This window comes from Chrysoperla carnea, chromosome 4, assembly GCF_905475395.1.
Source record: "Chrysoperla carnea chromosome 4, inChrCarn1.1, whole genome shotgun sequence".
In the NCBI taxonomy this organism is placed as follows: domain Eukaryota; kingdom Metazoa; phylum Arthropoda; class Insecta; order Neuroptera; family Chrysopidae; genus Chrysoperla; species Chrysoperla carnea.
In genome coordinates this window covers 69,679,505-69,692,969 of record NC_058340.1, presented here as the reverse complement: position 1 = coordinate 69,692,969, position 13,465 = coordinate 69,679,505, and the positions used below count along the sequence as shown (strand labels likewise).

Here is a 13,465-nt window from a genome sequence, read left to right as displayed (position 1 = left end):
TGGTCAAATTATGTTTGTACACCCAATAAAATCATTTAGCGATTCGCAGTAGTGAACCGTCTTAAGTCTTGCGTCAATGAACATTTATACACACAGAAATGAAATATTTACTTTCTCGAGAAAAGAAAAAACATTACCTAAATTTAATTTTATAAAAAAAAAAAAAAAGCAAACTATAATAAAATATGTTTTATAACCGTCCATTAGGAAAATATGTGAATAGGTTTTTCTATTTTTATAGTTTTCAATTATTTTTATGATTGAAAATTTCGGTTAATTTTCCGTTAAAACGTGTATTACACAAATCGGATTTACGATTGAACAAATATTTCGGCATGTTTCCAAATAAATACAATGTTTTTCCTTAAAACATGATTAAAATCAAATTTTATTTGTTAACATAGTTAAAAGTCACATTTTTATATCCTAAAAGTATACAATGCAATGAAACTTTTCCAAAGGGACACCCCTTAAAAAAATTGCAAAAAAATTGCAGAAATTTTTGTTATCTCCAATTTCGATAAAACTCAGTATATAAGGTAATTTTGACCCAAAAAGTACAAAAATCGGATGCATTTTCTGACTGGTCGAATAGTTTTTGAGATACGGACTAAAATCGATCTAAATATTGCGATATCTCAGAAACTCTACATCTAACCATTAAATAAACTGGATTTTTATACTTTTTGGGTCAAAATTACCCCGACTTTCATCAAATTCCAAAACAAAAATTTTTTTTGCGTTTTTCTCGATTTTTTCAAAGGGGCCCCTTAAAAAAATTGCAAAAAATCGAGAAATTTCTTTTATCTCCAATTTCGATAAAACTCAGTATATGAGGTAATTTTGACCCAAAAAGTACAAAAATCGTGTGCATTTGCTGACTGGTCGAATAGTTTTTGAGATACGGACTAAAATTGATCCAAATATGGCGATATTTCAGAAAATCTGCATCCAATCAGTTAATTAACCTGATTCTTATATAACGTTTTTGGGAATTTTCTTTCAAAATTAATTGAAATTTTTTTTATGCAATAGTCCACCTTTCTCCAATAAAGATTCATGAAAATTTATTGCGAGAGCTGTATTATAAATTGCAGAAGGTTAAATCCTCTACCTTTCAGAATAATAGCTAAGGTACACACCTGTACTCTTGAAATACAATGAATCTTCAACTTACTTGAGAAACACTGCAGTAAACAATTAAGAAAATTTGTTCTAGTTAACGCCTTAAACAGAGTGTTTTACGTAATCACAAGACATAAAAGGCGGACAGCTATACTATTCTATGGCAATCGACTTACAACAACAAGCGAGAACAATTTTCTCCAATGAGAGGATGTCGCGCGGGCGACCTTTTTATATATTTTCTATAAATATTTATTTCCCTTTGTTTTGTTAGTACACAACAGCGAAAAAAAATTTAAATATTTTGACAATTTGTTATTCCAAATGTTTACTTGTTTTTTTGTTAACTATCTCCACTTAAAATTTATTACTTCAAACATTGTTCGCTACTCTCCATGTGTTGTTACACAAATTTACTATTTTCCACGATGCGCTTACTAGAATTTTGCTAGAATATTCACCCTCACCCCCTCCCCACTACATCTATCTTTAAAAAAAAATATATGAAAACGAAAACCATTTATCTCTTTTAATATTTTATCTTTTACAGGATTTCGATACTACTGAGTCTTCCAGAAAAACGACGATTTGATTTGAGAACTGTTCATCGAAAAGAAGAGAGATTCTCAAATCACATGAAATAAATATTTTAAATATTCTTGCTTTTCACCTCTTAAAAAATGTTAACGAAAGGAGGAATACATGCAGATTCTAAAATCTAGTATAAAAAAAAACTTTTAACAAAAAGAAAACCGACTTCAAAAGAAAAAAATTTTCCAAAACAAATTAAAATGCACTAAAAAGTAAAAAAATAACGATAATATAATGTAGTTAAAATTATTGTTATTTTTGGAGTCGGTGTCAGCCAAGCTAATGTAGCAAACCGTTCTGTCAGAGTTGTTTCCTTGGCTGCCACCGACTCCAAAAATAACAATAATTTTAACTACATTATATTATCGTTATTTCTTACTTTTTAGTGCATATTAATTTATTTTGGAAAAATTTATCTTTTGAAGTCGGTTTTCTTTTTGTTAAGTTTTTTTTATTTTGAGATTTTTAGTGAATCTGAAGTGCACTAATTTATCACTAAAAAAGAATCATCGAAATCGGTTGGCGTGATATTGAGTTATTGGTATTCTTGTCCTGCATACTTAATGCAAATTTAAGACTTTTATAATTTTCTCATGGACGCCGTTATCAGAACTCGGCCAAAATGAAATAGGACCATACAGGAAGCACTACCTTTCAAATAGATAAAGAATCAGCAAAATCGGTTAACCCAGTCGAAAGTTCTGTGGAAACAAACATTAAAAAAAAAAAAAAAAAAACAGTCGAATTGATAACGTCCTCCTTTTTTGTTTGAAGTCGGTAAAAAAATAATACCGCTTGGGAATGAGGTCAGAATACAAATCTTTTGCTGCCCAGGTCTTAACTAATTGATATAATATTTCCTCAATAAGTGCAATTTACAAAATTTAAAAAACCCCGATAGATTTGTCGTGTACGGAACCCTTAACTCGCACATAAAACACATCTTGGAAGACTCTCCATTAAAATACCTTTTTCCTAAAAGCTTTTTCGAAATGGAATCGATTTTGAAGATCATCGCCAATTTTTTAGTTTTTTCGGGTACGGAACCCTAAACTCAAACTTGAAACGTACCTACGAACTATACACACATAGCAGTCAAACTTATAACACCCCTATTTTATTAGTTCGGAGGTTTAAAAAACCACATTGAGAAGCCGCTCAAGTAGCTCATTACATCAAAGCGATAATAGATCGAGCAAATTTTGCCATTCTACAATTGTAAAAACTAAGTTTGTAAGGTTTACATCATTGCTCCTGAAACATTCTGGCCATGCCTAGTATACATTCACCAATTCTAAATAATAATGGGATCGACTAAAGTAGCAAATATTATTCAGTCGCCTTCGGCTCTTCAGCCCTTGTACTATGATTGTTATATCAGAAAAAAATACTTTATAAAAAATATTTATGGAAATTTTTCAATAAATAAAAGATTAAAAATATATAAAGGAATACATTTTTAGATTGACTTATATTTTGCATTTTTTTTTTTTTTTTTTTTTTTTTCAATCCAAAGAAACGAAAAATTAGGAATAAAAATCTTTGGTTAGCAAAAGCAATAAAGCTTATTTCTTCAAATCGTACGTATCGATCGTGCCCAGACTATGAATTATTCTCATTCAGTAATTTTGATTTGTGGGCAATAATTTCTAAAGCTGTATATTTGCTGATAGGCATTTAAACTATATTCGAAATTAATTATAAAATCTAGGTAAAAATGTTTCGATATTGTATAATTAAAAATATTTTTTTTGTTCTCGATGTTAATTTCTATATTTTTTCGATATTATTTTACGTTTTAATTGTAGAGCGTTGAACCATTTCTTTTTAAAATATAATCTAGGAAACACTATCTTCTAAAAGCACCATTATTCTTATACACTATGTAATTTGAAGTTCCACTATTATAAGTACTCTTGTCTCTAAAGTATGGAGGAAGCTTTCTACTTAATCTGTTTATTTCATTGACTCAAAGTCAATAGGAATTCTTCTATTAAGAACTAAGTGGCATGTTGACCTGGAATAAAAGATAAAAAATTTCTATATTAATTGGTACAGGATATTGTCTTGATTCAAGGTATTTTGGGGACGTTTTTTTTAAACTTTACCATCTCAAACACAATAGTCAACTTGATAATAATAAATAACACGAAAACCAACAGTTGTTTTACTTTTTGCAATAAAAATTGTATTTTTTGTACTTCAAAACAAAAACACACAGACAACCTTCCTTTTGTTTGCTTGCCAAAGAAAATACAATTTGTTTTTCATATACCACTGTTTTATAGATAGCCTAAATGGCTGAGCGGTCTAAGGCGTTTGTCTTCGTCTGTTTATCCATTTAGACTTAGGTTGCGGGTTCGAATCCATGCAGCGGCAGTGTGAACAATTTATAATTAATGGGAGTGAAGAATTAATCACATTGTCGTCGCTTGGATAAGAACGAAGTAACCGACTCCACCCACATCAAAATGTAATTGTAAATATGTTTGTAATTAAATAAATAAAAAATAACAAATAATGATGTGGGTGGCCTCTGTTATAGGCGTATATGTCAGAGAAACGGAGATTAAACCCCATTATTATTATTATTATTATTATAGATAGCAATGACTACGTCTGGCCGATCTGAGGGCCTTGTAGTCCTGAGTGAGTACCAGATAATCAATAATTGTGGTAGTAATTGATCGCTAGCTAGTGCTCGGTTTGACTCGATACAGCCATGAGACAGTAACTATATGAAGACAAAGTTTTCTTATCAGAGAGTCAGCAAACAAGAGCATAGATGTCCAGGTGCTTGTATTTTTAAGCAAAATAACAAATAAAAGGTACAATAATTTACCTTACATATAATAAAAATAGTTCAAGTTTCCATTGGCCATCACTCAATTATTTTTTAATAATTTTTGAAATAAAATCAATTAAAAATACTTTTTCTGATATTTAGTTACTTGTTATTTAATGTATCCGTAGGATAAAAAAAATATATTTAAAAAAAAAATATGTAAAAAAAATTCAAGTTTCAAATGGCCATTAAAAGTTATGATGAAAATAAAAGAATTACTTTTTTTTTTAAATATGAGTGATATCTCTACACTAGTTATTTGAAACGATCAATAAAAATATTGGATTACATAATTTAAAAAAAAATAATAAATGGAGAAATTTAAAACATAGACTACCATTTTTATGTAAACATTTTGTTATATGACATTTATTACTTGGGAAAAAAATGAAAATTTATTTATTATCTATGAATAAATATGCTGTGAATTACTAAAATTCCAGTTCACAAAACAAATCAGTTTTATAACCTCGACGCCTTTTACAGGGCTTTTGAATTATTCCTGCAATAAAGAAACAGTTAAAAATGTACTGAGAATAAGAGAAGGGAAATATGAATATCTGAAAGCATAACAGTTTTCATAAATATTTTCCTATTTCTAACATGACAATACTTCGATTCTTAGAGTAAATCTGAGTAAGCCATATATTCCTTCTGTATCTATTCATTACCGTCACGTCAGTGGAGTACTTCTCTCCCACCCTGTGGGGGTAAATCGAAAAAGGCATGGATTTGGCTAGCTAGCTCGGACAAACATTTTCCACCGGCTCCTAAAATAAACCATCACCAAGCGAGTCGTTTCCTTGGTCGAATGCATTTTTCCTACAGTATATTTATTCGCACCGTGAGTGAATTTTATTGGAGGCGTTTCCATGGTAACGATACACTTACTTTATTATAGAATTGTATGGCTGCATATATAATTGTATGGATTGCATTTATGGCTTACATTGAAAATTAAATATTAATGTCTCACAAATTTAAATAAATAATTATGATAATTTACATTTGAAAAATAAAATTTGTGCAATTTGATTTCTTATTTTCACAATTTTTAATGCATTAAGTTTAATTAATTAGTATTTTTCAATAATTTTAATTTGACATTTTCTATAAGATTAACATGTAAAGAATTGCAAATTAGTCATAACATCCTCCTTTATCGCCAAAATTTTTCACTGGAAGCGCTGGCATCGATTTTATTGGCCCTACCATGACTACGCACACAACGAATAAGTGAAGTTAATCGAAACATGTTAAAAAATGTTGCATTTTTTTTAACATGTGCATTTTTTTGCGGAGTATTGTGATCCAAAAAGCATGTCGCTAACCACAAATCAAAATTCAATATTTACACCACACTTTAAATATTATTTTATATATGTATATGATCAAACAATAAAATTTGTTATTATGATAAAATGCATGAGTGTATTATCATACGTGACCATAAATTTTAAAATGATCATTGATAATGCAAATATTGATTCTGATTTTTTTTTTAAATCTATAGATACTTCAATTTTTGCATTATATTAATAATAATGTTCTTTAATATTTATTTTGAAATCAAAACTATTATAATCAAAATGATTTTTTCATTTTAGCTTTGAATAATTAAATTTAATAAACACAATAAGCAAACAATCCGAAAAAAAAAAATTAAATTATTATTAACTTTTTAATGCAGTTAAGCGTGGTTTTATTACTTTTTTTGGCAATAATTTACGGATTGTTGTTTATAAGAGTTTAGTATCGAATTTTATGAAGCAAACTTCAATGAAACTTGAAAGCTTAGTATTAAATAGATATTATGAATTTTAATAAAACATTAATTTTATACGTTGTTATGAAAAGCTCAGCCATAAAAATAAGAGACTTTGTCACTACAAATTTTGTTCAAAAAAATTCGAAAAGAATAATAATATTGCTATCGAAGACTTCGATTGTTTCTTTGCAATTAATAAAATCGTAGCCCTTCGACAGAGCTGCATTATGTTTAAATTTTATAGCAGCTAAGTTTTTTTTTATCTTGGTCAAAGAAAATTTTACTTACCACTCAAGAAACTGATCGTTATTGAAATTACGAATAAAACATAAAAGAACTTCATCTCGATTGTTACAAAAATAAACTGATCACGAAAACAAACTTGAACTGTGATTTTCCTTGGACAGTGACAAAGTTTTATATAAAAACAGTTTGTTAAACAAAGTGTTTACAATCAGTTAAACAATTTATTTCCAAAACAAATTAATATGCACTAAAAAGTAAAAAAATAACGATAATATAATGTAGTTAAAATTATTGTTATTTTTGGAGTCGGTGTCAGCCAAGGAAACAACTCTGACAGAACAGTTTGCTACATTAGCTTGGCTGACACCGCGACCGACTCCAAAAATAACAATAATTTTAACTACATTATACAGTGCAACCTTAATATAACGAACCTCAATATAACGAATTCCTCGATTTAACGAATTTTTCGCAATCCCCTTGAATTGTCCATAAGAGTCAATATAAAATATACCTCTACATTACGAATATTTTTTGCGAACAGCCTCTATATAACGAATTTTCAACTACATAAAAAATTTAAATACCTCTATATAACGAAATTCGTCAATTCAAAACCTTTATATAACGTATAAAGTCCCACCAATATATGACAGTTAGTATACTCCATAGTATGTAATTCATGTCGCGAGAGGTTCCGACACTTTTTTCCTCTTTATAACGAATTTTAGACCAACTTAACCTCAATATAACAAACCTCAGTTTAACGAATTACTTGATATAACGAATATTTACTGGTTCCCTTCAGATTCGTTATATCGAGGTTGCACTGTATTATCGTTATTTTTTTACTTTTTAGTGCACATTAATTTGTTTTGGAAAAAATTTTCTTTTGAAGTCGGTTTTCTTTTTGTTAAAAGTTTTTTTTTATTTTGTGATTTTTAGTGAATCTGAAGTACACTAACTAATTTGTCCCTAAAAAAGAATCATCGAAATCGGTTGGCGTGATATTGAGTTATTCGTCCTCTTGTCGTGCATACTTAATGAAAATTTAAGACATTTATGTTTTTCTCATGATTGCCGTTGTCAGAACGCGGCTAAATGGGACCACACGGGAAGCATCAGCTTTCAAATAGATAAAGAATCATCAAAATCGGTTCACCCATTCAAAAGTTCTGAGGTAACAAACATAAAAAAAAAAAAAACGAATTGATAACATCCTCCTTCTTTGTTTGAAGTCGGTTAAAAAATTTGTTAAATGGATAATACTTATAAGTCGAAAACTAGGACTAATTTTTTCGATACTTAAAAATTGCTCAAATATATGAATATATGATTTTAAAATATACACGTCTGAATACGTTGTTTTTAATTCAATAATTTACTCATTAATCACTTTATCAGCGGAAATATAGATTATAAATGATTTTGTCTAAAAATAATTTCATTGTGGTTTAATCTACTGAACCTTCTAGATCATCGACCGTCTACATGAATGCAACACTTAATTATTATGATCATAAATATTTAATTAAGTCCAATTGCATTTGAACTTGAACAGTTGAAGTTTAGATAGAGATAATAATTTCTTATGAAAAATAGTAGTTTTAATCAAAATTTGAAATGTGGTAGGGCGCTTGACATGAATCCAAGAAGTCCAGGTTCGAGTCCTGGTTCGAGTGTATTTTTTTCAATTCTCTTTAACGAAGATTACTAGACAAGATATTTGTCAATATTTAGTTTACGAATGTGTAACATATTATATATCAAATTATATATCAAAATTAGTCGAATAGATCATGATGTAAATATCGTGTGCATGATTAAATGTAAACAACAACAATAAGTAATAAGAGACTTTGTCTTTTGATATATTTGTCCAATATAAAGTATTTATTTCTTAGTTTATAATAAAATATTTAAAATAATATAAAGAATAACGCAACTTGAGCTAACTACCATCAGTAAGTTACGCAGCATAGCGTATGTTAAAGATAAATCTCAAAGGTATAATTTACTTTTTCATTTTTTTTCTTTTTTTCTATGCCATTCATTTTTCTTATTCTTATATTATTTTATGAATAAATATGACGAAGAAAAAAAAAACATTATTGTAGCTTACATATAGTCTGTATGCCCAAAGCATATTAACTAGTACGTAACAATTTATGTACGAGTAGACAGTCATTGTCATTTCAAAAAAGAGAAAAAATAGTAAAAGACTTTTTATGCTATATTCTTTAAGAAAAATTTGATAATGTTCCAGCATTTTACAAAAAAAAAAAACAATACCGATCTGTCTCAAAAGTTGGATCATATTATTTTTTCTTGGGATTTTAGTTGCTACTTCCTACTAAATTTGAGCCATACTTTTCAAATTTGTGATCTTTAATCTAGCTCTAATAGGTTTCAAGAATGTGGAGTCCTGGTCCCGAAATGAAGCACAAACGTGGTAGCTAGCGAAAAATTGACATAACAGCTGAAAAGAATGGCCCAAAATTAGTGGGTTTCAAAAAAAATTCCAATAAGATCGGATCAAATTTTCCTGTGCTATCAAAAAATCGAATTTTTCAACTTTATGACGTCATCAGAATCCAAAAAAAATTAATTTTGCTCTATCACATCTAAATTTTATCCAATTTTGATAAACCAATTAACCAAGTATGTAATCCTACTAAATTTGACTCATACTTTTCAAATTTGTGATCAAAATTAACCAAGTTCTAATAGGTTTCCAGAAAGTGGAGTATGGAGTAAAAATTATAACTATGTCTTTTTCAATATTGACTTAAAATGGTCATTTGAACACTCTGTGTGAATTTCAGCTTTTATACTTTAACGTGAGAGAGCTCGGGTGCTGCGCCCCTGATTACCTGCTACCTACCGAAGGAACCCTTAGTCAAGGTTTGTAGCCCCCAAAGATTGGTCCCTACACCAGTGAGAATACCCAAAAAAAATTTCAGCTTTTATACTTCAACGTATGTCTGGCAGGCGCTGGCTCTTACTCTATGATAGATAGCGAAAAAATGACATCACAGCGGAAAAAAATGACCCAAAGTTAGTGGGTTTCAAATTAGTTAGTTTCCCTAGTTACGGACCTGGTGACACCTATACTGCATTTTTTCGAATTAATACAATTTCTGAGTACAATAACATTGATATTTAAAATTTCATTTATCTTTTTTTTACGATTAAGCTAAAGGAAATAAAAAGTTCAGATTGCACAAAAATTTGTAATTCCCAGTTTTTTATTCTCAATAAGTGTCACAGTAAATGAATTCGGCTGTACCTAATGAATAACTGTTTTAAAAAAAAAATAAACAATTTTTTAAATTAATTAACAAAAACAAGTTTATTAACTCATTTTTTATTAATGTTATGACAAACATTCATCTAGATTCTAGAAAATACGTCATATTTATCATGCCAGACTACGAAGAATTAATGAAGAAAAAAAAGAATCAATAAGGAAAAAGTTACGAAAAAAATAATAATTATACAATTAATAAAATAAATAATAAATCTTTTGTTTTATCAACGGGAAAACCACATTTTAAATTTTTGATTAAAACTACTATTTTTCATAAGAAATTATTATCTCTATCTAAACTTCAACTGTTCAAGTTCAAATGCAATTGGACTTAATTAAATATTTATGATCATAATAATTAAGTGTTGCATTCGTGTAGACGGTCGATGATCTAGAAGGTTCAGTAGATTAAACCATAATGGAATTATTTTTAGACAAAAATATACTATATATAATATATATTTCCGCTGATAAAGTGATTAATGTGTAAATTATTGAAAAATTAAGTATTTTGACGTGTATATTTTAAAATTGTATATTCATATATTTGAGCAATTTTTTAATATCGAAAAATTTAGTCCTATTTTTCGACTTAGTATTGTCCATTTATCAACTTGTCAGCTTTTTCCATTTCTTACGTTTTATGATCGTTTTACTGTTATATCAGGTAAAGAAATGAAGTATTAGTTTACCCAAGAATCTCAAAATTGACTCAAGACAATGAGATAAGCTGTCACGGAAATATCGTAAACAATTCAGTATGACACAATTATTACTACAAAGGTAAACAAAATACCTCAGAAAAGTTTGAAAGGTAATTTAATGAAGACTGTTCTTGGATACGTTTCAAATTTCTCGGGGGTTTTTTAAATCAAATCGGTTAAAAACATTAGAAATTTGTAAACTCAAATATGTGAACCTTTAAAAAATACAACCTTTATAGTTACGGTATTTTATAATTTTAATGTGAATCTCTGCAAAACAATGGGGAATCACACACAAGATCATCATCAATTTACATTTTTCTAACACTTTTTTGCTGGAAATTCACTACTTATTGAATAATTTGTTGGGAAGTACTAATCAACCTACGCCGCAGGCTAGAATTACCAACTTTGACTTATTAATACGAAAGAAGGAAATAGTTTTGGTTTTAATCACTCAAGGAGAACAAAGAATTGTTTAACTGATTGTAAACACTTTGTTTAACAAACTGTTTTTATATAAAACTTTGTCACTGTCCAAGGAAAATCACAGTTCAAGTTTGTTTTCGTGATCAGTTTATTTTTGCAACAATCGAGATGAAGTTCTTTTATGTTTTATTCGTAATTTCAATAACGATCAGTTTCTTGAGTGGTAAGTAAAATTTTTTCTGACCGAGATAAAAAAAAACTTAGCTGCTTTAAAATTTGAACATAATGCAGCGCTGTCGAAGGGTTACGATTTTATTAATTGCATAGAAACAATCGAAGTATTCGATAGCAATATTATTATTCTTTTCGAATTTTATCATTTTTTTGAACAAAATTTGTAGTGACTTAAAAATTATTTTTTCTAGCTCAAGAAGTCGAAACCGAAGACGAAGATGATGATTATAATGTGGACATTGATCCTGCCGATATTGGGGATATTGGTAACAATACAATATATGTCTTAGGGGATAACGGTGAAGTTGTTATGGGTCAAACAAATCGATCAGATCCACGACAGAAAAAAGCGAGTGCCAAAAATATCCACTTTTACTTATACACAAAGTAAGTTTTTAATTTGATCCATGTAAAATATTTTGGCTAAAATGGAATTTGTTTTAGGGGCGGAGCTGGTCTTGATCAACATTACGAATTATTTGTAAATAAATCGACTAATTTGAAAAATTCTCCATTTAATCCAGCATACCCTACAAAAATTTTAATTCATGGATTTGGGAATTCCTATAAAAGCCCTTTTGGTCAACAAACGAAAAATAGTAAGTCTATAAAATATATCATTCGAGATAACAAGCGTTAATATTTCCAGACAAAATATCCCCGGACAAAATTTATCATTCAGATTCATAAAATACCTACGATAAAGTATCACCGGATAAAAAATATGTCTTTGAAAAATATTCCCAAAACAAAATATATTCAAAGTAAATGTCCACTCTTTTAATGGGGTCAAGCTATCACGAGTTTTTGGCATTTTGACTAAGCCCTCTGACTGTGTTCACTCACTGATTTACGGGTTTACCATGCTTTTAATGGGATCCAGTTAGCATGGGTCTACGGGTCTTTGATTTTTTGGATAACCTTGTGATTGGGTTCACTAACTGATTCACGGGCTGACCATGCCTTTAAGGAGTTCGAGTTAGCACGGGTCTACAAGTCTCTTGTATTTTGTAGCGGGAATATTTCGTCAAGGAGATATTTTGTCCAAGGAAATCTCGATTTTAATTTATGTCTCAGATACATTTTTCAAATTTTGTTATTTTTTTTTTAGGTTACTTAAATAGTGGCCGATATAATGTAATAGTTGTCGATTGGCGAAAATTAGCTCGTGCACCATGGTACTTAACAGCTTCTAAAAATACGCGATTAGTTGGACAGACCACAGCCCAATTGATTGATAATTTAGTTCAGGGAGCTGGAATGAAATTAGAAAATTTACACATAATTGGGCATAGTTTAGGCGCACATACGGCTGGAATTGCTGGAAAAAATGTTAAATCAGGACGTGTGGAACGTATCACTGGATTAGATCCAGCTTTACCATTATACAATCTTGCACCTGGTGATGCTGAATGGAGATTAACTAAAGACGATGCTCAATTTGTGGATGTAATTCACACTGCAAGTGGATTATTAGGTTTCTTATTTCCATTAGGAGATAATGACTATTATCCAAACGGTGGTACAGTTTCCCAACCAGGATGTAACTTTGATATAGGCGGAAGTTGTAGTCATTCTAGATCCTGGGAATATTTTATTGAAACTATACCAAATGCTGTAGCATTCCCAACAAGGGCATGCGAAAATTTAAAACAAGTTAAAGATGGTAGCTGTGATAGTTTTCGAAGTGATGCACCAAATATGGGTGACAGAACTTTCAAAGATGAAGAGTAAGTTTTTATTATGAAAGTTTTCGTTTTTTGGAAATAATTATTCGATTTTTTTTTGTTTATTTACAGGAATCGAATCTTTTATACCAAAACCAGGAGTGAGAAACCTTTTGCTATTAATGTAGATGTTTAAAGAGCATTATTGTTTTCGAAACGAGAATTTTGAAAATGTGATATTTACCACAAAAATTATTTATTATGTATATTTTTCTTCTATTTAATTATTTTGTACAATTTAGTCTGTTAATAAAAGTACCTTAAAAAAGTCATTGTAGTGCATTTTTGGAAAATTGATAAATTTTCTTGTCACTTTTTTAAAAGATTGAAGCTTTAATTGATCCCTTCCCCATAATTATTTATTCATTTATTAACCTTTTGCTAAAATACACCCATAAGTAAATAGAAATTATTATTTAAGATCTGTAAAAGATGAAATACTTCGTTTACGATGATGTACGACACTCCTTTTGTTTCAGTTTCTCG

General features: G+C 29.2%; 1 protein-coding gene and 1 long non-coding RNA gene across 2 annotated transcripts; one reads left to right on the top strand and one right to left on the bottom strand.

The window, feature by feature from the left end:
• Window positions 1–6,617: 6,617 nt before the first annotated feature.
• LOC123297705 lies at window positions 6,618–11,543 on the bottom strand. The gene is made up of 3 exons (XR_006535249.1): window positions 11,460–11,543; window positions 7,927–7,928; window positions 6,618–6,716 (listed from the first exon to the last, which is right to left on the bottom strand). It is a non-coding gene; the product is annotated as an uncharacterized LOC123297705 (long non-coding RNA).
• LOC123297704 (phospholipase A1-like) lies at window positions 11,056–13,212 on the top strand. Its single transcript, XM_044879461.1, has 5 exons — window positions 11,056–11,241; window positions 11,444–11,639; window positions 11,697–11,851; window positions 12,364–12,982; window positions 13,052–13,212. The coding sequence occupies exons 1-5, from the start codon at window positions 11,187–11,189 to the stop codon at window positions 13,113–13,115; spliced, it is 1,089 nt and encodes a 362-aa protein (XP_044735396.1). The 5' UTR covers window positions 11,056–11,186; the 3' UTR covers window positions 13,116–13,212.
• The last annotated feature ends 253 nt before the right edge of the window (window positions 13,213–13,465 follow it).